We start from the raw sequence: 24,152 nt of genomic DNA on the forward strand, positions 1-24,152 counted from the left end.
TAGCCACTGGACCACTAGGGGAGTCCCAGTTTTTATCTCTTAATCCCCTTCTCCTGTTTTGCCCCTCCCATTTCCCTCTCCCAGTTGGTAACAGCTAAATTGTTCTCAGTATCTGTAAGTCTGTTTCTCTTTTGTTACATTTATTTGTTTTATTTTTTAGATTCCACATACAAGTGAAAACATACAGTATTTGTCTTTCTCTGACTTATTTCACTAAGCAAGACTCAATGGACATTAGTTTGAGCAAACTTCAGGAAATAGTGAAGAACAGGGAAGCTTGGCGTACTGCAGTCCATAGGGTTGCAAAGAGTCAGACATGACTTAGCAACTGAACAAATATACCCTCCAGGTCTATCCATGTTCTTACAGATGGCAGAATCGCATTCCTTTTTATGGTTAAGTAATATTCCATTGCATGTATGTGTTTGTGTATGTGTGTGTCTTCGTTATCCATACATCTGTTGATGAACACTTAGGTTGCTTCCATATCTTGGCTTTTGTAAATAACGCTGTTTTGAACATTGTGTCTTTTCAAATCAGTGTTTTCGTTTTCTTTTCAAATATGTGTCTTTTCAAATTAGTGTTTTCATTTTCTTCGGCTGTATAACTAGGAGTAAAATTACTGGATCATACGGTAGTTTTTGTTTTTAACTTCCTGAGGGACTTCATAGTGTTTTCCATAGTGACTGCACTAGTTTGCATTCCCACCAACAGTGTGGGAGGGTTCCCTTTTCTCCACATCTCTGCCAACATTGGTTGTGGTCTTTTTCATAGTAGCCATACTGACAGGTGTGAGGTGATAGCTCACTGTGATTTTGATTTGCATTTCCCTGATGGTTAGTGATGTTGAACCTCTTTTCATGTGCCTGGTGGCCATCTGTATATTTTCCTTGCAACACAAAGACTTCTTGTTTGCCCATGTTCCCAGTATGATTATACCATAAATTTGCTTTCCATCAATACTATTGTTTACATAATGACTATATGAACAAAATGACTATATGAACACTATAGATAGCCATGTAGTGACCTATGATTAATTTACCTTTTCTGTAAAACTTTTAGTTTCCTCTGGTTAATAATTGCTTTGTTTCTTTCATTTGCTTCTTTCTCTGAGTACTTCTCGCTAGTTCAGCTTAAACACTTCATGACCCATGATCCAGAGTGATTTTAAATGTTTCCAGAGCTAAAAGTGCTCCAGCAATGTCATATGCCTGAGTTTGTCTGGGGCTCTCTGACCACTCCCTTCTGGGTGGATTATCTTCATTCCTGTTTTGTGCAGCCACCATCCTAACATTTCTCTTCACCATCATTCTGGGAATTCCCTCCACTTTCTCATTGTTGGGAGTCCTCATTTGCTTTAATGCCATGCCTTCCTCTACATTTCACTGGAGCACATTCTTCAAGTGCTTTCCTAAGAAAGAATGTAGGTCCATGGGAGATAAATTTTTTTTTTTTTTAGATTTTTGAATATCTGAAAGCGTTTGTTGAAATCTCATCCAAGATGGGGAGTTGAGCTTGGAGTAGAGTTCTAGGATGGACATTTCTTTCCCTTAGACTTATGAAGGCATTGTTCCATTGTCTTCTGACTGAAATTTTCCTTTTGAGAACTCTGAAGCTTCTAAGACTTTTTCCCCCTTTATTTCCTGCTTTCTGACATTTCTTCATGTGTCCTAATAGGGTTCATTTCCACCCATATTGCTGGGCACTTGGTAGGAGACAAATCCCTACAGCGATAGTTGCCCCTTTCTCATGCAAATCCAAGATGCTGCAGGGCTAGACAGCTGCAGTTCAAGTCCACGTGGCAAGTAAGACTTTTTAGAAAGCCCTTTTCGCTTTGTGGGAGATTCTCAGTTGACCCACTAAATAAAAATAGGCACATCCAGGTGTCTAGACACCCAGGAGAAAATCAGGTATTCAGTGCCCCAGGTAGGCTAAAATCATCAAAATAGGGAACATTCCACAATCTGCATTCCCAAACATCAGCCAGGAGCCAAGTGTGCCACGTTAACACCTTGCTGGACATTACTTTTACTGGTGCTCTCTATTTTTTCATGGGGATTGTAGTTACTATATACTGTTTGGAACCGAGTTCCAAGTTAGATCAAGGTAGTAACAAAACTCTGGAGATGGGGCTTCCAGTGGAGCTCCCTTCAGCTGCTGTGAGGATGCCAGTTTTCATTCCTTCTGGACCACAGAGTTGAGGAGCCAGGGGTCTAGGGTGGAGGTGGGGGTGGGGAGAAGTAACACCAAGTAAAAACCACATACTTGGCTGTTCTCAGTGAGGTTCACTGGTGGTTCTTGAATAAATGCTTTTTAACGTGGTGTATGACTTTGGTTAATTTCCAAAGTCCTGAAATGATAGATTTTGATAATTTTGCCAATATTTTCATTGCTTTTAACAGGAAGACAATTTACTAAGGTCCTCACTCCACTGTTCCAGAAGCCCTGCTTTAAGGCATTTCTCTTGAAACTGCACAGAAGTATAGAAAGTCATAGTCATAAGAAATACTGTCATAGTTACCTTCCAATAATAGCAAATGCTAAGATTTTGTCATTTGGTGGTAATGTTTTTTTGTTTATAAAAGAAATAGAGGTTTACAAATAAAGGTGAAGCGTCCCTTTTCCCCTCCTGAGTCCTCTTGCCTTCATTTCCTCCATAGGCAAATGGTATCATGAATTTGGTGAGTATCCTTCTAACCCATGTTTTTATACTTTTACTACATAAATTTGCACTGGTAATCAATATAGCATTCTTTTTGTAAATTTACCAGATTAGTGCCCTAGAAACCATAGGAGGTCTTTGTACAACTTACTTTCTGTATTCAGTATTCACCTTTGAGTTTACCTGTGTTAGATTTAATTCATTCATTTTAACTCCTGTATAGCATTCCAACACCTCAGTATCGGAGTCTACCAATCTAAGCCTCTATTGGTGGGCATTTAGTTGTTTCTAATACCTTGTTGCCATTCTTGTACGTGTACATATTTGCAGAATTTCTCTGTGGTGTAACTAAGTATAATACATAGTAGAATATATACATTTTCAACATTATTAGGTGTCTAACCTTTTTTCTCTCATAAATAGAATCAATTTGTCATGTATATTTAAGTGTTTTGCATCTATGTAACTGAAATTGCTTTATAATATTTTCATATTCTGTCCTTATTTGCTTTTGGCATCCAGGTCATTCTGTTTTGTATAACATCAGATCAGATCAGATCAGATTAGTTGCTCAGTCTTCTCCAACACCACAGTATAACATAACTGTTGTTTTACCAATTTTCTTTGGTTATTAAGTGCCAGGTGTATCTGTCTATGATTTTAACATTTCCCATTTTGTTGTAATTGTCTTTTAAAAACACATAGCTGATTTTTAAAAGCACAATTTAATATGGTTGGCCTATACTTAATGGGGTTAATATTTATTTATTGTTCTATTACTGTATTTGTATTTCTTCTTTTAGAGGAAACTGTATTTTCTAAAGATCCTGCTTTTCCTTTACCTTTTTTCATGCCTTTGCTGGGTTTTCTTTACCCTCCCCCCATACCTTTTTTCCCCTTTACTCATTTTCCTCCTGAATAATTCAAGTACAAAGCATATTCTTAGCAAGCTTTATGTGTGGCAAATTCTCTGTTTTCTTGTCCAAAAGCATCTTTATTTTGTCATCTTCCATTGCAATAATTTAGCTGGGGATAGAGATATCTAAGGTTGTCTAAGGTGACAGCTTGTCTCAGGACTTTGAAAATATTCTTTTGGCTTCTTTTTTAGCTGATGAAATCTGTTGTTGACCTAATTGTTTCTTTATAGGTGGTTTTTAAAATTTCTCCATGGTAGCTTTCAATACTTACTTTCTTAAAGTCTTACAGTTACACAGAACTATGTCTCAGTACTGTGTCTCACCACACTCAGGACTCTGGACATTCAAGGTTAGGATATAGGGGATATATGTATACCTATGGATGATTCATGTTGAGGTTTGACAGAAAACAACAAAATTCTGTAAAGCAATTATCCTTCAATTAAAAAATAAATAAATTTTAAAAAAGGGTAAGACACATGACAGAAATCTCTCATTCATTATCTCTTCAAATGCTGCCTAGACTGGGGGTCCCTCAAGACCACTGCCACTTTCAGAGATTCTTGAGAGGGACTCCCAGGCCTTGGCATCTAGCTGTATATACAGCTAAGATTATTACAGCAATGTAGTAAGGATATACAGGCCTCCCCAGTGGCTCAGCAGGTTACGAATCTGCTTGTAATATAGGAGACACAGGAGATACAAGTTCAGTCCCTGGGTCTGGCAGATCCCCGGAGGAGGAAATGGCAACCCACTCCAGTATTCTTGCCTGGAAAATTCCATGGACAGAGGAGCCTAGCAGACTGTCGTCCATAGGGTCTCAAAGGGGCAGACACGACTTAGCGACTGGGGATATAAGGATATACAACTAGAGCATAAGGGGAGAAGACAGGAGCAGAGTCTGGAGGACTCCATGTAGAGTTCCTTATGTTCTCTCCCTCCCATGTAGGGTCACACAGCACATACTTCTCCCAGCATTGAAAAGGCAGCAACATTTGTGTGTTTGCGCACAGAGAAGCCCATTAGAGAGACTCAGCATCTATACATACACCCTGCACTTAGCAACATTCCAGACTCCCAGAAGGAAAGCAGATCACCTTGTTTGTACAAGCAGCCTTATCAGTTAGCGAATGGTGGGGACATTCCTGAACTCTAAATTCCCAGATGGTAGCCAAGGGCCAGCCTTGCAAGCTGGCCTTTCTAAGTATAGCAGTCTCAGTGTTGCTCTAGTAACCCATCTCTTGGCATATTGCCTCTCCCTTTTTCTCTAGTCCTCCATTTGGATTAGCTGTTAAACCTATTCTGGAACTTATCATTTCTATATTTCTCTTACCATATTTCCATTGTTAGCTCTTCATGCTACATTCTGGGTGATCTCAAGGTCTGTCACCTAATCTGTTAAATCTGTCTTTATCTATGACTAGATAGAAAGTAGGCAGAGTTTTTCCCTTATTTCTTTAAACAGTTGAAATATATTTATCTTGAAGTCCACATGGTTTTACTAGCTATAGTTCTAGAAATGGGAGTATCTTTAAATATATATGCTGCTTCTCTTTCATAGTAGGTCATTTCCTTGTGAGGTTGTTAATTTTTTACTGTTAACTCTTCAGTGATAATTAGTATACCATAGACATCCTATGAGCCCTAAGCTATAAAAATACAAAAATATATCTTTTGGAAGATGTGCCACCACTGGGAACCTACTAATACAGGACCAATTTTTAGTCTAATTTTTTAGCTTAGGGGGCTCTCTACTACACTTAGAATCATTTGGATTGAGTTACAGAACTAGGCTTTTGATTTTTTTATCTTATTAATGTATAATTGACTTACAATGTTGTGTACACTCTGCTATACAGAAAAGTGACTCAGTTACACATACATATATTCTTTTTCATATTTTTTTTCCATTATGGTTTATCACAGAATATTGAATATAGTTCCCTGTGCTATAGAGTAGGACCTTATTCATTCATTCTATACATACTAGTTTGCATCTACTAATCCTAAACTCCCAATCCAACTCGCCTCCATCCCCCCTCCCCCTTGGCAACCACAAGTCTGTTCTCTATGTCTGTGAGTCTGTTTCAGTTTCATATATAGGTTCATTTGTATCATATTTTGGGAGAAGGCAATGGCAACCCACTCCAGTACTCTTGCCTGGAAAATCCCATGGATGGAGGAACCTGGTAGGCTGCAGTCCATGGGGTCTCGAAGAGTTGGACACAACTGAGCGACTTCACTTTCACTTTTCACTTTCATGCATTGGAGAAGGAAATGGCAAGCCACTCCGGTGTTCTTGCCTGGAGAATCCCAGGGACAGGGGAGTCTGGTGGGCTGCTGTCTGTGGGGTCGCACAGAGTGAGACACGACTAAAGCGACTTAGCAGCAGCAGTATCATATTTTAGATTCTACATATAAGTTATTTCATATGGTATTTGTCTTTCTCTGACTTCACTTAGTATGTTAATCTCTAGGTCCATCCATGTTCCTTCAATGGCATGATGTCATTCTTTTTATGGCTGAATAATATTCCACTTTGGATATATATCTTTTTTACCCATTCATCTGTCAGTGGACATTTAGGTTGTTTCCATGTCTTGGCTATTATAAATAGTGCTGCTATGAACATAGGGTGTATGTATCTCTTCGAATTAGTGGTTATGTCCAGATATATGCCCAGGAGTAGGATTGTTGGATCATATGGCAACTCTTTTTTTAGTTTTTAGAAGAACCTCCGTACTATTTTCCAGTGGCTGCACCAATTCACATTGCCACCAACAGTATAGGAGGGTTCCCTTTGCTCCACACCCTCTCCAGTATTTATTTGTAGACCTTTTAATGATGGACATTCTGACCTGTATAAGGTGGTACTTTATTGTAGTTTTCATTTGCATTTTTCTGATAATTAGCGATGTTGAGCATTTTTTTCATCTACCTATTGGCCATTTGCATGTCTTCTTTGCAGAAATGTCTATGTCTTGTGCCCATTTTTTTTTCAGGAAAATTTTTTTTTATTGCCATATAATTGCTTTACAATGTTGTGTTAGTTTCTGCTGTATAACAGAGTGAATCAGCCATAGGTATACATATATCCCCTTCCTCTTGAGTGTTCCTCCTCCCCGTCCCATTCCATTCTTCTAGGTCAAAACAGAGCACCAAGCTGAGCTTCCTGTGTTATACAGCAGCTTCCCACTAGATATCTGTTTCACACATGCTAGTATATGTATGCCAGTGCTATTCTCTCAATTTTTCCCACCCTCTCCTTTGCCCCTTTGTCCAGAAGTCCATTCTCTACATCCACACCTCTTTTTCTGCCCTGCAGATAGGTTCACCAGTATCATTTTTCTAGATTCCAGATGTATGCATTACTGTATGATATTTTTCTGACTTACTTCACTCTGTATAACAGACTCCAAGTCCGTCCACATCTTTATAAACGACCCAAATTCATTCTTTATAGCTAATTAATAGTCCATTGTATATATGTACCATATCTTTATCCCTTTATCTGTTGATGGACATTTAGGTTGCTTCCATGTCCTGGCTATTGTAAATAGTGCTGCATTGAACATGGGGTGCATGTATCTTTTTTGATTTGTAAATTGGAACTCTAAAAATGTATTTGTGCATGTGTGCTCAGTCATATCCAATTCTTTGTGATCCCATGGACTATAGCCCATCAGGCTCCTCTGTCCATTTTTCCCAGGCAAGAATACTGGAGTAGGGTGTCATATCTTTCTCCAGGGGATCTTCCCAACCCAATGATCAAACGTGTTTCTGGCATCCCCTGCACTTGCAGGTGGGTTCTTTACCACTGTGCCACCTGGGGAGCCCCCAAAATGAAGTGTGTTAGTTGCTCAGTTGTGTCTGACTCTATGTGATCCCATGGACTGTAGCCCACCAGGCTCCTCTGTCCATGGGGATTCTCCAGGCAAGAATACTGGAGTGGCTAGCCATTCCCTTCTCCAGGGGATCTTCCTGACACAGGGATCGAACCCAGTCTCCTTCATTGCAGGAGGTCTCTTTACCATCTGAACCACCAGGGAAGTCCCCATCCCCCACAAAATTATTTGTCCATTTATTTATTTATGGCTGCCCTGTGTCTTTGTTGCTGTATGCAGGCCTTCTCTAGTTGCAGCGAGCAGGAGCTACTCTAGTTGCAGTGCAGTGGCTTCTCTTATCATGGAGCTCAGGCTCTAAGCCCATGGACTTCAGTTGTTGCAGCATACAACTTCAGTAGTGAAGGCACATGGGCCCTGGAGTGTTTGGGCTTCAGTAGTTGTGGTGCACAGGCTTAGTTGCTCCACAGCATGTGGGATCTTCCCAGACCAGGGATTGAACCCATGTCCCCTGCTTTGGCAGGTGAATTCTTAACCACTGGACCATCAGGGATATCCAGAATACACTTTCTTCTTACCTGAGAACAGTTTTTCAAACACTCAGTTACCATTTTTTCTGTCTATCCTTTTTTCAGCAAGGCAGAAAGGATCCTTAGAAACAACACCTCCTTGCATCCCAGGGCCCTCCCTTGACGCAGTACTCACCAAGGACAACCTGAACCACAAGATGACCAGCATTATGACCCTTAGGCCCATTTTTTGATTAGGTTGTTTTCTTGTTATTGAGTTGTATGAGCTGTTTGTATATTTTGGAAATATACAAATTTTGGAAATATACAAATATAGTTTGTATATTTAAGCCCTTGTTGGTCTCATCATTTGTAAATATTTTTTCACAGTCCATAAGTTGTCTTTTCATGTTGTTTATGGTTTTGTTTGCTATGCAAAAGCTGGTGGCTGAAATGGTAAAGAATCAGCCTGCAATGTGGGAGACCTGGGTTCAATCCCTGGATTAGGAAGATCCCCTGGCAGAGGGCATGGCAACACACTCCAGTATTCTTCCCTGGAGAATCCCCATGGACAGAGGAGCCTGGTGGGCTACAGTCCATGGGGTCACAAAGAGTTGGATACGACTGAGTGACTAAGCACACATGATTTCATTTGCTATGTAAAAGCTTATAAGTTTGATTAGGTTCCATTTGTTTATTTCTGCTTTTATATCTATTGCCTTGGTAAACTGACCTAAGAAAACATGGGTATGATTAATGTCAGAGAATGTTTTGCCTATGTTCTTTTCTAGGAGTTTTATGGTATCCTGTCTTATATTTAAGTCTTTGAGCCATTTTGAGTTTATTTTTGTGCATGGTCTGAGAGTGTGTTCTAACTTCATTGATTTACATGTCATAGGTAATTTGATAGGTATTACATTAAATCTGTAAATTCCTTTGGGTAGTATGACCATTTAAACATATTAATTTTTCCAATCAAAGAGGATGGGAGTTTTTTCCTTCAGACCATCTTCAGTTTCCTTTATCAATGTTTTAGGTTCTCAGCGTATTAAGTCTTTCACCTCTTTGGTCAAGTTTATTCCTAAGTATTTTATTTTTTGATGTGATTTTAAAAGGGATTTTTTTTTTTTTTTTACTTTTCTGATATTTCACTGTTAGTATAAAGAAACATAACCAGTTTCTCTGTGTTAATCTTGTATCCTGCTACTATGCTGAATTTATCAGTTCTAGTAGTTTTTGTGTGGAGTCTTCAGGGTTTTCTATATATAGTATCATATCAGACTTTTAATTTTTTATATATAATAGCATTCTTCCCAGTTTCTTTGACCAGTGGGGAGTCTTTCTAGTTCGTGTTTAATAAGCATGGATACCCTTTGTGGTTCCTACTTTAAGTGAAAATCACATTCCAGTTTCCTGAACATTTGTGCCCTGTGGTCTGGATTCCCCAGTAAATCCTCAAGCTTCAGTTTTTGTTCACCCCATCACTTTAAATTCTCATTTCACTTTTGATGTCTAAAATTTATATTTTCTTGGTCTTGAGCTTGACTGTGAATTAAATTATTTTTGTTAAATATAGGCCAGCATTTCTTTGTATTTACAGTTGAGGGAAGTGGTGGAGTATAGGGAGGGTGGTAGAATATAGGGAGGGTTCATTCACATCAGCTCAGGTCCCTTAATAGGAGTTCACAGCAGGGCATTTATGAATGAATTTTGTCCCATAACATTATCATAGAAATACTTACAAGTTTGATGAATCATTGCATTTTTCCCTAGAATTCTGGAAAGTTAATGACCAGACAGATAACCACAAGGAAAGCCAAGACAAACTTCTATGGCAAGCTGCATCCATAAATAAGGAAACACTGAAGGATAAAAGTGGCCAAGAATTCAGAACATATGGAGAAATCATTTATCCAAGCACAGGCTTTGTTTCTATAGGACAAAGACTCACTAAATATTATTCATGGGGAAAGTGTTCAAAACATAATTTCAATTTTCTTAGTCAAAGTAGAAGCTGTGTAAGAAAGAAAGGTGATGAATGTAAGGCATATTGGAAATTATGCTTCCATTCTAATCTTGATAAAGCTCAATCTGGAGAGAAATTCTTTGAGCCTAATGAACATGGAAAAGCCCTCCACTGTAAGCAAGCTCTTAATAAAAGTCCAAGAATTCAAAATGGGGAGAAACTCTATCAATGTTCTGAATGTGGAAAAGTGTTTATCCAGAAAGCAAACCTTGTTGTACATCAGAGAACTCACACTGGAGAGAAACCTTATGAATGCTGTGACTGTGCAAAAACTTTCAGCCAGAAGTCAACCCTAATTGCACACCAGAGAACTCATACAGGGGAAAAGCCATATGAATGCAGTGAATGTGGGAAAACATTTATCCAGAAGTCAACTCTGATGAAACATCAGCGAACTCATACAGGAGAGAAACCATTTGTATGTGGTGAATGTGCAAAAGCTTTTAAGAGTTCATATCACCTTATTAGACATGAAAAAACACACATTAGACAAGCATTTTATGAAGCTATCAAATGTGATAAGTCCAGCCTTATATATCAAAGGACTCATATGGGTGAGAAATCTGAGTGCAATAAACATGGGAAAGGCTTTGATGAGACACCCACACCCATTAAACATCAGCTAACTCATACAAAAGAGACACTTTATGAGTGTAGTAAATGTGGAAAAGGCTTCAGGGGAAAGTCACATCTTTCTGTTCATCAGAGAGTTCATACACGAGAAAAATCCTATGAATGTAGCATATGTGGGAAGACTTTCAGTGGAAAATCACATCTCTCTGTCCATCATAGAACTCACACAGGAGAGAAACCTTATGAATGCAGAAGATGTGGGAAAGCATTTGGTGAGAAGTCAACCCTTATTGTACATCAAAGAACTCATACAGGAGAAAAACCCTATAAATGCAATGAATGTGGGAAAGCTTTCAGTGAAAAGTCACCACTGATTAAACATCAGAGAATTCATACAGGAGAGAGACCCTATGAGTGTAGTGAATGTAGGAAAACGTTCAGTAGGAAGTCAACTCTCATTAAACATCAGAGAATTCATACAGGAGAAAAACCTTATGAATGCAGTGAATGTGGGAAAGCTTTCAGTGTGAAATCAACTCTCATTGTACATCACAGAACGCATACAGGAGAGAAACCTTATGAATGCAGAGAATGTGATAAAGCCTTCAGTGGGAAGTCAACTCTCATTAAACATCAGAAAAGTCACACAGGAGATAAAACCTATTAATATACTTACTAATAACCTATAATATGATATAATAACATATTATAACCTATTAATATATTAATATAGAGATAATTTCACTAGTTATACCTCATTATATATCAGTTCATCCTGGGGAGTAACCTTATAAATATCAAGAATGTAAAAAACTTCATATACTATTTAATGTTCATTTAACTTAAGAAAGCAGAAAAGCACAATTCCAGAAGCATCTGATAAATGTGACCAATTTTTCATCCAGAATTCTTACACGAGTGGAGAATTATATATCAGAGAATTCAGAAGTGACAAAACTGTGAATATATTGATATAGAAAAAAATTTACAAAGAATTTAAATGTCATTGACTATCAGAGTATGCTGAAAAGAAACTAAGAATTTAAAGTCTAGAAAACTGTTAGAAGTTATGAGAGAAATATGTTCCATATTCTATACCACACATTTTGTGGGAAAGGTCTAGAGGTTCCAAACAAGCACTCAGTAATTAAGACATGTTCACTGTGGAGTAAGTATGACATTTTTGAAAGAAAAATATAAAGTATAAAATTACTAATCCTAGCTATGGCAAACTACGTTCACTTCTTAAACAAATAGGAAAATTCCTCCCTTAAGTGATATAAAGGGGGATGAGTCATCATGATCCCTGAAACAAGCACTCAAACAGGAGATCTTACACATGTTCATCAACACTTTGAGTGTAAAATACAAAGCCCTTTCAGAAAAGGCATATAGTAAGCTTTAACACACCTCACTTAGGAACATAGCTTACAACTTAATATTTAAGGGTGACCATTTTATGGTTACATTTTATGCCTCATTTTATTAGTCAATAAAAATTTTTAATTTTCAGATTATCTTCCTTAACACAATATTATTTGAAATAGGAAAAAAATTGACTATCCAGTAGTCAATTGATTCAAAATTGACATATCAATAAGATAGAATAGTATGCACTAATTAAAAGTGTTCTTGCTGCTGCTGCTAAGTCACTTCAGTCGTGTCTGACTCTGTGAGACCCCATAGATGGCAGCCAACCAGGCTCCTCCCTTCCTGGGATTCTCCAGGCAAAAATACTGGAGTGGGTTGCCATTTCCTTCTCCAAAAGTGTTCTTATGTTTGAGGATTTAAGGAAATGTTCATGATAATTGGCTAAGTGAAAAAAATTTTTAAATGTACCACATGATTTACATTGTAAAAATGCATTGAGAATGGATATGCAGCATTATATCAGTGATTCTGGGTGGCAGAAAAATAGTTGTATACTGAGTAAAATTATATGCACATATATGTATACAAATATATTTTATATTGGTATGTGTTTTAGATTGTATAGGTGGACACAGAACAAAATGCTTAGAAGGAAATATACCAAATTATTAAGCAGATTATCCAGATTATTACTTGGGTGTTAGGACTGTTGATTTTTTAATTTTTAAATGTAGTCTCCAGAAACTACCAGTAAAATAAAGTGTTTAAAGTAATCTTGGGCATGCTTGATTCTGTCTTTCCATCCATACTTTAATGTATGACATCATTGTTTTCTTAAAATAACCCCATTTTCATGTATGTGTATATATTCCTTATTCCATTTTCATGTGGTTATCTGAGGGTATGGTTTTGAGTATATGTTTTGCATCTTGACAGTGAATATCCTGCAATTTTAATATCTGTGTGATTTTTTGGATAAAAATGTGTCTCCATAGTTATTTACTCTGTGACCACCAAACCTCATTACATAAATTATCAGCTAACAAACTTTACAGGTGAGGTAGTAAATTGGTCAAAGGTACAAGTAATGAGACAAAACTGACTTCTGACACCAAATAGAAATCTCTTCAATTGTGATACTTGTGAATGTTCCTATTCCCTCTTTGCTCCTTGTCCTGTTGTCAGCAGTTTTGTCAGGCACATCCTAGGTGACTCCAGTGATTTATGCCGTATATAATCCTCTCTGCTTAAGTGTAGGCAGAACTGAGACTTGCTTTCAGCCAATAGTTTATGGCAGAGGTATAGGATGCCACTCCCATGACTATGTTATGTTATACAACACTTCATCTTAGGAGACCAGAGAGAAAATTTCCTTGCTGGCCTGATAAAGTAAGCAGCCATGTTGAAGAAATACATGTGACAAGGAATTGCAGCTGGTTTCTAGGCCCTGAAGGCACCCTGAGCTAAGACAGTGGGACTTGGGTGGCAAGCTCATGCAGGCAAGAAAAGTAGCAATAGACAGCTACTTTTTTCCCACAAGGAGCTCACTGATTGGTAAATGGCATAGGACAAATTCAGAGATGTATAGCAGCCAAGAACCTTATGTGCTAAAGAGATCAGCTTGGAGATCAGACCCCACTAGTGATTATGGGCCCAGGTAATTATCAGAGTTTCAGTTGGAACTTCTGAAGAACTTAGGAGGAAATTCATAAGAAAATATAAGTTAATCCCAATAATTATTTACTTTTTTGCTTAGTTTTTTATTTTCCTGGAGTTTCTAACAATGCTTTTAAAAATTTTCTTGTTTATTTTTCCAGGGTCATAAAACATACAATCCTATCAATGGAATTCTCCTCTCTGGTATTAGAATTCAGGATAGTTAATAACTTTGAGGGGGAGGACTTAGAAAGGGCAAGGGGAAGATCCTCAATTAGGGTCAATAGCAGGCTAGAAATTTTTTTTCTCTGAAGAATATCTGTCCGCAGAAGATGGCACGCTATGCTCCAAAACCCTCACAGGCTGTACTGTGACTCACAGGGACCTTCCAAAATTTCCATACTCCGTGTCCATCTGCCACAAACACTTCATATGCTAGGTCATTTGGTAATCCACACCTATTTCAAAGTCTATTCTTGCTCTAGGCCACACTGAAAATTGGCAGTTTTGTGGGTTATTCAGTAAATGGAGCAGAGCAGCAGGATAGAAGGAGGTTTATTGTGCCTAGTGCTCCTCATGAGTTATGGGACCCTGCTATCTCAAAAGTAGTATAATTCTCTGACACATATTTCATGACCTTACTCAAAAATCTAAGGGGCTTGTTTCTCACTCTGCATCTTTTCCCGCCACTGACACCTTCAGCCCCTTAGGGCAGCCAGACCATATGGTGCAAGCAACAAGACTGTTGGCACTAGAGCCTGGGCCAACTACAGAACCTTTCCTGCCCTAGGCCCCAGTCAAAGCTGGCAGCCTTTTGTGTCACCTGGAATATGGGCCAAACAAGTATTTCTAGGTGTAAAATGTGTCACCTCTGATCCCAAAGAGGACCTCAAGGTGCTATATTTCTCTCTTGTGAAGTTAAACTTGGTGTGGTTGAGCTTGTGGTAGTTTAAACTTATTCTCTGGGATCCAGCTGGTTTCTTCAGGGGCCAGAAAGATGAAATAAATAGAACTGTGGTAAGGACCACCACCCCTTAACCCCTGACCTGACATGGGCTTACCTGGACAGCTCCATAGTGGGCTTTCTCCAGCTGCCATCCCGGCCTCCTCTTCTCCTTGTCCCAACCTGAAGATCCCATGTGGCTGGGCCACAAGGTATCCTATTAAGGGGAAATGACAGAGGACTTGGTTATGAACACCTGTAGCATTCTGGAACCGAGGCCCATCCCTGCAGGGCGGGGATGGTCTGGCTTTGGTGACTGCCCTGTGAGCCTAGCCAGTGGGCCCTCAGTGCAGACCATCTACAGAGAAGGCGAGAGCATGACCATCCTGGGCAGGGGGCAAATGCCATTAGGAATTCCTGACCAGGAGCCTGAGGCCTGACTCATTCAGGGCCCAGACGCCCCTGAGCTGCAGTAGCCCAGAGAGGGAGACACGAGGGGATGTGTACCAGTCACCCTGTGGAGGGTTTCTCACCAACAGAGACCAGGTGGCTGTAGTTCTCCAGCATGACATCCCTGTGGAGGTTCTTCTGAGCAGCATCCAGCTGCTGCCACTCCTCCTGGGTGAAGTCCACAAACACATCCCTGAAGGTCAATGTTTCCTACAACAACACATCCTTAGCCCAGTGATTAGCTTGCAGATGGAGATAGTACATCAAATCAAGTGCCCACTCTGTGCCTATCCTATGTTCTTCATATGTAGAAAGATTTCAGCCCTCCCCACCACCCAGGAGAACCCTGACAGATGAGGACAGGAGGGTTCATAGAGTGCAAGGTCACCTGCCCCGGGTCACACAGGTAGGAACTAGGAATCAAAATCCATGCAGTCTGGTTTCTGCACACACACTTTTAGACACTGCATTGCCTTTCTCTATGTAATTGTTATACTGTTCATCATCCACAATTTGACATAGTGTAGTATATAGGGTGCTTATGTAACTAAAATTATTTAAACTATGGGAAAAGAGATGAAGTGTTAGAAATATCTCACCCTGGAAGTTCATTCTTCCAACACATATTTATTGACTAGAGACCAAGCTGATAAGTTCTGAGGATTTAAAGATTAATAAAAAACAAACACCTCCTGAGTTGAAGGAGTTACATACATTCTAGTAGAGGGAGAAAAACACCACTTATAAACTTACACATGAAAGGGCAGGAGGAAAGGAAGAAGGCAATGGCAGATGTAGGGCAGGGAATCCAAAAGAGGAAGAACTCAGTTCTGTTTGGGACCGACAGAGAAGGCTTTGGAAGGGATGTAGATCTAGAACAGTTCAAAACATAGCCACTCAATCATGACCAACAGCACTGATTATCAGATCAATCACGAGTCAAAGAACAGGACAGTATCTGGCCTGGTCAGCAAATTTAGGTAATAAAGAAAAGGTCTCTATTTGATCTTATCACCACCAAACAAGGATTTACTTCTCTAACTGCCTGGAGAGCAATAACCCACCCATTTCCATTCTGGATCCCATCCTGTCCCACTCACCCTCGGTGGCCTTAAATTCAAGAAGACATGTTGCAGCCACAAGGCTCCCGTGGGCCATGTGTGGCACCAGTTTACTCAGCTTTGCAGAGGGAGACAGGAAACAGTGGGCCAAAAGGTAGTGACAGGCCTGTGTTGCCAGCAGGAGGACTTTGTACAATCCAGTAGCTCAACCTGCCCCTGCCACTCCCCTCCGCCATGTACTAGTTGAGGTGCCCAGGAACCACACTGTCAAACACAGCCAGTATCTGGCCTAGAAGCCAAAAGCTGCTCCATACACCAGTATCTCTTGTAACAGACCCCCAGGCACACGTTTTGCCAAAAGTTTTACTTTCATTTTAGGTTCAAAGGATTCATTAGCAGAAGAAACCACTCGTTACTCACACAACAATTTGAATATTTAATACAGGATTATCTGACTTATTTTCAATATACAGTCATTAAAAGAAAAGAAATAAAAGCAACAGAGAGAAGTAACAGCATATACATCACCAAATTGGGCCAACACCTACATCCAGAATTTAACAGCACTGGGATGTCCCAAGTAACAGCAATCTGGAGTCCCAATTGGGAGAAGGTCCTGGGCAATGCCTCCACCCCACTGGTGAGATCAAATTGCAGCTTTGGGGGTTCCTCCTTATAATCCCAGGCTGCAAATTGATACCATCATCAGTTTGTGAACAAAAATGCAGCTCTGGTTTTTCTTTAAACTTTGACAGTGCTGTTTATTCCATCTTCTGAGTCACCAGATTTTCCAGACCCTAGAGGCTGGCCAGGCCTCTAAGAGCTCAAGAAAATTCCAAGACCCATTCCCTCTCTTATCTAAAGAGCTGCTTGATAGCTGGTAACAATCTGCATGCTCATGGGCAGGCACGTAACCCAGGGAGTGTCCAGGCAGGTCAGAAGCAGGTCAGAGGCCTGCTCCCCTGCCTCTGAAGCCTGAACAAGACTACCTCCATTTTAATTTCTCTAACAGCATATTTTCCAGGGTCCTGGTGAAGGACATGCTCAGTTATGAGAGTTACCCTGGACCTAGGAAAACCCAAATCAGTGGCTTCCTACCAGCTATTTTTAGTTATTCGCAGGCCTCCCAGTCCAGGTGCAGTTTGTTTACCAATAAAGAATCATACTGATCCTAAGTAACAATGCCTGGTAATACAGCTGTTATTCCACAATTATTGGATTTACAGAGACACAAAGCTAAAGCCAGGTTATCTCAGATTTCTGTGATGAGGAGAGAGAGTTTTATTCATACTACACTCAGTGTTATGCTTTAATAATGACAATGAAGGAATTTAAAAACTACTAATAGATCCTACACATACAGGGTCAGAATTTAGTTCAGAACGAAAGCATCTCAAATTGCTGCAGAAAAGAGGTTATTAGCAAAATCTGGCTACGTATTTATGCAGGAAAAAAGCATACCATAAAACTGCATTAGCTACCCCACTCCAAATTACAAAATAAATTGCAGATGAAATTAGAGATTTAAATGTGTACAGGATAACCATAAAATTACTAGTTAAAAGTTTTTATAAATGCAAAATAGCGAAAGTCTTTCTAAACCATCCCCAAATTCAGAAGACATACAGTTAAAGACTGGCAAACTTGATTACCTAGACATTAGAAATATCTAAATTGAAGAAAATAACTTTTTAAATTCTCAAACATCAATATCAAAGTGGTAATGATATTTGTTTATTATATAACAATGATCTAATTTCCTTCATACACTAAAATTCTAACATCTTTAAGAACCACAACCTCCTCCAGTATAACTGGAGGAATGTGAAATAAATTTATAATAGTATACCATTTATCACCCTTCAGATTCTTTTTCTTATTTAGATATAATTGACATATAACACTGTGTAAAGTCTGGATTTCCCTGGTGGCTCAGTGGTAAAGAATCAGCCTGCAATGTGGGAGACTCAGGTTCGATCCCTGGGTTGGGAAGATCCCCTGGAGAAGGAAATGGCAACTCACTCCAGTATTCTTGCCTGGAGAATCCCATGGACAGAGAAGCCTAGTGGGTTGCAGTCCATAGGGTCGCAAAGAGTCGGACACTGAGGAACTGAGCACAACACATACAACATATTGACTTGATACATTTATATTTTGTAATATGATTACCACCGGTAGCATTAGCTAACACCTCTATCATGTCACACAATTATAATTTCTTTTTTTGTAGTGAGAACAATTAAAATGTAGTCTCTTGGCAACTTTGAAGTTTATAATACAGTATGGTTAACTATAATCATTATGCTGGGCATTAGATCTCCATTAATTATTTATACTGTTCAGCTTCTTAAACATTAAACAGGTAAATACCTAGTGCAATCAAGTGTGTAGAAAAATAACAAAGAAGTTATAAATGATTTAAAGCATTGGGTATGGGTGGAGAAACTGGTTAATATACATCAAAATGTATATTACAAATACTCTTTAATGCAGCAGTGCCATTTCTAGGATTTTACTCTTGAGTTTTTGATAAGTCAGTTAAGAAAAGACAACAGAATGGATAAAATGTTCATACCAACAGAAATAATTAGTTGACTAAAAATTTCATTTAGGTTTTTCTGTAAGATGGCATGGAAAAACCTGAATGAACTTTTTGGCCAAACCAATATAAGCAGCTGCTAAAGATACAAATAGATTATAAATCTCAATAGAGTTCAAATATATGCTAATTAAATAGTAAGAGACTCTTTTTTACCTATAAGGTTAGTAAGCATTCAAAAGATAGAGAAGAGCCACTGTTCATGAAGGTATAGGAACATGAGTACTCTTAGTGTGGCAGTAACTATTACATTTTTTTTTTCTCATATTTTAACTAGGACTCTATCCTACTGACTTCCCTGGTGTCTCAGACAATAAACAATCTTGCCTGCAATGCAGGAGACCCAGGTTCGATCCCTGGGTCAGGAAGATCCCCTGGAGAAGGAAATGGCAACCCACTCCAGTATTTTTGCCTGGAGAATTCCATGGACAGAGGAGCCTGCCAGGCTACAGTCCATAAGGTCACAAAGAGTCAAACTCCACTGAGTGACTAACACTTTCTTTCTATCTTACTGGAATATTTATATGGCCACATGGATGTTAAAGGCAGCATTATTCATATTAGCTAAAAGAAAAGGGACATGACTCAATTTCCTATGTTCCTGAGAATTCAATAATGGTGGCATGACAGTCATATCACCAGGTGACATCGCTTCTGATAAAAATGACCTTTGATAGTAAACAAGCTGCATCTGGACTTGGAGGATGACAGTGTTTAAACTGTTATGGCTACACTCTGAAATGGCCATTATAACAATTGGCTGACATGAAAAGATGTCTGATGTATTTTTGTTAAATGATAAAAAGCACTTTAGTCAGAGTGGAGAGTGGAGGGATAGTCAACATTTCTGCCAGAGGCAGGAGGCATGTTCATACTAAGGGATTGACTCAAATCCAAAAATAGCCCATGGCATAAGGGGGAAGAATAAGGTGTGTACACAAGTATGTCAGCATGGGGGAAAGTCCTGTGAAATTGTAACCGAGAAGGACCCTTTGGGGTCTTCCCAGGCAGATGTCCTCCACCTGCCTCTTGTTTGTAGAAAAACTAGTCTCCTAGGCCTTCCCTCAGTTCCAAAGAATAAATTTAATCAAAGAAATGAGAAAATGCAGAAACAGGAAAACAGTCAAACAAGACAAAAGAGTAATAGTTAAGTCATTAAACAAAGTCAAATACTTTTAGTTCCTTCTCAAGGACTATAGATAATACTTCTGAGCCATATCCTTTGAGCTGTTTTGCAGAGACGGAAACTCTCACCAGGTGGAAGGAGTTAACTGCATGTTGACTACAAGCACAGAGACCCCCAGATGGGTTGGAACCAGAAGGTCGATAATGTTAACTCCCACTTATCTTACCACAATTTAATCAGAAAAATGTTTACAAACTGATCATGGATCCTATAATCCCCCTCAGTCACCCTGTCTCAGTCACCCTGTTGTAAAAAAACCTTTTCCTAACAGTCACCAGGGAGGTCGGGTCTTTTAAGCACTAGCTGCCTGGACTCCTTGCTTGGTGCCCTGTAATAAATGCTGCATTTTCCTTCACCACAACCCAGTTTTAGTAGATTTGGCAACCAGATGCAATTTGGTTTGGTAACATGGTGGGGAGTGATCCTTCCTAGCTTGATCCTGCCCTCACAGGCACTACAGCAGGGCACCTGCCCTCATGGCAGTGTCTCTCCAAACACTTCTAACTTTCATCTCTCTCCTCTGATAGGGATTTAACTGCCCTTTGTAACCTGGTCCTTCATGGGTGGCTGGAAGTTGAGTCACCATGCCAGTGTTGCTCTCTCTCAGCTGGGAGAAGCGACAGCACATTGCAGGCCCAGCTCTTGTAGGATCTGCTGTTCTTTGAGCCTTCCTCCTCTGCCCTGGTGTCTGGGCATCTCCTGCAACTCCCCTCAGAGGAGCTTATTCCTAAGGAGGCAGAACCAAACACATTTCTGCAGAACCATCACTTCAGCACCCTATCTCTGCCTCTGACCTGGGAACTTGCCTCCTTATGAGGTCTTTTGTAGATTAAGGAAACCCATGGCAGGTCAGCTGGTGTTTGAAGCTAGTGAGCCGTTGGCTGTTGCCCTGACCCTGGAAAGGCAATGACCACACATGAGATGCCATTAGCAAACCATATGATGAAGCAAAGTTGAAGAAAACTTAAATGTTTTACTCAACACAAGGAGGCACAGTTCTTCATTCTGTGTTTAAGAGGTAAGGGCTCAATTGCTGACAGGGTCTCCTTCAGTGTCTGCCGCTGAGGATTTTGGGCCTCTGGATGCGTGCAGGGATCTGGGCCTTTGGACCGCCACCTGGCGCTGGATTCGGCCCTTGCTGCTGGAGCCGCCCACCTGGGCCTGTGTGCTGATGTTGAAGAAGACTCTTGAGAGTCTCTTGGACTACAAGGAGATAAAGCCAGTCAATCCTAAAGGAAATCAGTCCAGAATGTTCATTGGAAGGACTGATGCTGAAGCTCTAATACTTTGGCCACCTGATGCGAAGAAGTGACTCACTGGAAAAGACCCTGATGCTGGGAACGACTGAGGGCAGGAGGAGAAGGGGACGACAGAGGATGAGATGGTTGGATGGCATCACCGACTCTATGGACATGGGTTTGACCAAGCTCCAGGAGTTGGTGATAGACAGGGAAACCTGGCGTGCCGCAGTCCATGGGGTTGCAAAGTTGGACACGATTGAGTAACTGAACTGAAACAAAGAGCTTGATTATCGGCAGACAATGAGCTACGACTGCTTTACTTCTTTGAGAGTCCAGCCTCTGAAATCAAAGTCCTCTGCAGGTTTCACTCATTCAATATAAGAAGTAAGTGCCTACTATGTACTTATTCTATGTGTTGGATATACAAGAGTTCCCTGATTGTGTGGAGCTGTACTCTTGCAGAGGAGAGAGAGTAAGCAACAAACTTGATAAGTAAATTAAGGGTATGTTAGTTACAAAGGCATAAGTGCTATGTGGGGGGGGGGGGGGGGGTAGTGCTACCTGTAAGTCCTTTGCATCCTCCTCAGCCCTAGTCTGGCTAAGGCTCTCTGCCTCAGTTGGGGAGGGTTTTTTTTCCATTCCAGTTTGAGCAGCTAATAATGAAATGGAAGCTGAGATGTACACAGCACAAGCTTTATTCAGTGGCCGAAGAATGGAGAAGCAGGAACTGAGTTCACAGAGCAACTTCTCCTCACCCACCTGCAGCAGGGATTTAATTTTAAACAGTGAAGACAAAAGGGGGAGGAGTGAGGCTAAAGATGGGGACGCATATGCATTAGTCTAAAGACGCTTACTCCTTGGAAGGAAAGTTATGACCAACCTAGATAGCATATTCAAAAGCAGAGATATTATTTTGCCAACAAAGGTTCGTCTAGTCAAGGCTATGGTTTTTCAGGTGGTCATGTATGGATGTGAGAGTTGGACTGTGAAGAAGGCTGAGTGCTGAAGAATTGATGCTTTTGAACTGTGGTGTTGGAGAAGACTCTTGAGAGTCCCTTGGACTGCAAGGAGATCCAACCAGTCCATTCTGAAGGAGATCAGCCCTGGGATTTCTTTGGAAGGAATGATGCTAAAGCTGAAACTCCAGTACTTTGGCCACCTCATGTGAAGAGTTGACTCATTGGAAAAGACTCTGACGCTGGGAGGGTTTGGGGGCAGGAGGAGAAGGGAATGACAGAGGATGAGATGGCTGGATGGCATCACTGACTCGATGGACGTCAGTCTGAGTGAACTCTGGGAGTTGGTGATGGACAGGGAGGCCTGGCGTACTGCGATTCATGGGGTCGCAAAGAGTCGGACATGACTGAGCGACTGATCTGATCTGATCTGACTGGGGAAAAGGTGGTGCTTTTTCCAAGGGGTGTGGTATTACCCCCTTTTATCATTATTATTATTATTGTTTGGTCTTTAATCTCTGGTCATGGCACCGGTAAGTGTTATCTAAAATGCGAATGTAATAAAATCAGCGTATACTGAGACCCAGGGTCTGTTGGAGATCTGAAGAGTGAGCATCTCGGTCCCAGCTGGTTTGTAGTTTCCTTTCTAATCTCTGGGCCCTTTAACAGTAAGATTTCAGTTAATTCCTGCTAAAGGTGGGGGTTGGCATGTTTTGAGTAAGTTGGAGCAGCCCTGGCAACAAAAGAATCCTTTGGGTTTACTGTGTGATTTTGGCTAGGTTTCCAAGCCCTTTTGTTGTTTTCTCCCTAGAAAATGAACAGAAGGGTAGTATCAAAGTACAAACAGGGCAACTATGAAGACAAATGTGAAAAACAGTGCCAGGCATTTAGTAGACACTGAGTAAACAGTGGCTGAATTAATCAATTAATGAAGCAATCACTCGCTGACCCCGGAGCCCGCCCTTCTCCCACCACAGAGGCCTGGTGACTCAACACCGCCCCCACCCCAGGGGCGGGAGCTCTTTATCCATGGCCCCTCCTCCGACCTTCCTAAGTGGCCAATCCCCAACTTCGCCTCCCCTTAATCCACCACCAAGAACGCGAGATCTCTGGGCGGGTAACACCAACCAGCACCAACTTGCACCTCCCCGGGGTCAGCAGAGCACTTCCGTTCCCCATTGCCTGGGGAGCCTGAGTGCTGCGCACGCGCAGGAGAGGGTTGAAGGGGCGAAGGGCAACCCAGCCAATGGGTAACATGGTACCTTTAGGGACACTGCTTCTGACGTGGCTCCCTCTGAGGTTATATGGAGCGAGAAGAGTGCGACCATTTTCCGCGACAAGTAGTACAAAAGGCTGGGCAGACGTCTCGGGTGGCGGGAGGCGAGCGAGCTCCGTGCGGACTGTCATTGCGACCCGGTTCCACCGCCTCCAAGTCCCGCTCCTCCGGTCCTCTTGCGCCGCTGGGCCTCCTTGTGGCTATGCACCCTGGAGAGTTCCCGCCCCTCCATTCCCCAAAGCCATGCTCTTTTTCTCAGAATAAGAAAACCAGCACTGGTCCCCAGCAGCACATAGTTTCGGGCATTTTGGGGGCGGAGCCGGCCCATTAAAGAGGGGTTATGGTCCCAGGTCAGTGGTCAGTCCAGAACTGGCCTAGAGGAGGGACTGGGCAAGGTTATACTTTAAAAGGTTATAGTCTGTTTAGTTACTATAAAATATTGACTGTATTCTCTGTGTTGTACAATATGTCCTTGTGGGTTATTTTATACATAATAATGTGTACCTCTTAATCTTATACCCCTATATTGCACCCTTTCCCCCTTCCCTCTCCCCACTGGTAACCACTAGTATATTCTCTATATCTGTGAGTCTGTTTCTTTTTTGTCATATGCACTAATTTGTTGTATTTTTTAGATTCTACGTGTAAGTGATACATGGTATTTGTCTTTGTCTTACATTTTATTTAGCACAATAGCCTTTAAGTCCATCCATGTTGTCACAGAGGGCAAAATTTCATTTTTTATGGTTGAGTAGCTTTCCTGTGTGTTTGTGTGTGTTCGTGTGTGCATGTGTGCACGTATGTGTGTAGTCACATCTTTATCATTCATCTTTTGATGGGAATTTAGGTTGCTTCCATATCTTGACTATTGTAAATAGTGC

At 40.7% G+C, this 24,152-nt stretch overlaps 1 protein-coding gene across 20 annotated transcripts in view; it reads left to right on the forward strand.

Annotated features, from left to right (window-relative positions):
• The window catches only part of ZNF674 (zinc finger protein 674), a 34,695-nt gene extending 22,019 nt beyond the window's left edge, over positions 1-12,676 (forward strand). For all 20 annotated transcript variants that reach the window (XM_086387538.1, XM_086387530.1, XM_086387531.1 and 17 more), the window contains one exon: positions 9,707-12,676. In XM_086387538.1, coding sequence (XP_086243664.1) covers positions 9,707-11,199 — 1,493 coding nt within the window. In that variant the 3' untranslated portion in view covers positions 11,200-12,676. The remainder of the gene's footprint in view (positions 1-9,706) is intronic.
• The last annotated feature ends 11,476 nt before the right edge of the window (positions 12,677-24,152 follow it).

This window comes from Bos grunniens, chromosome X, assembly GCF_055505025.1.
Source record: "Bos grunniens cultivar Pamir isolate PY7600 chromosome X, Bosgru_T2T1.0, whole genome shotgun sequence".
Classification (NCBI taxonomy): domain Eukaryota; kingdom Metazoa; phylum Chordata; class Mammalia; order Artiodactyla; family Bovidae; genus Bos; species Bos grunniens.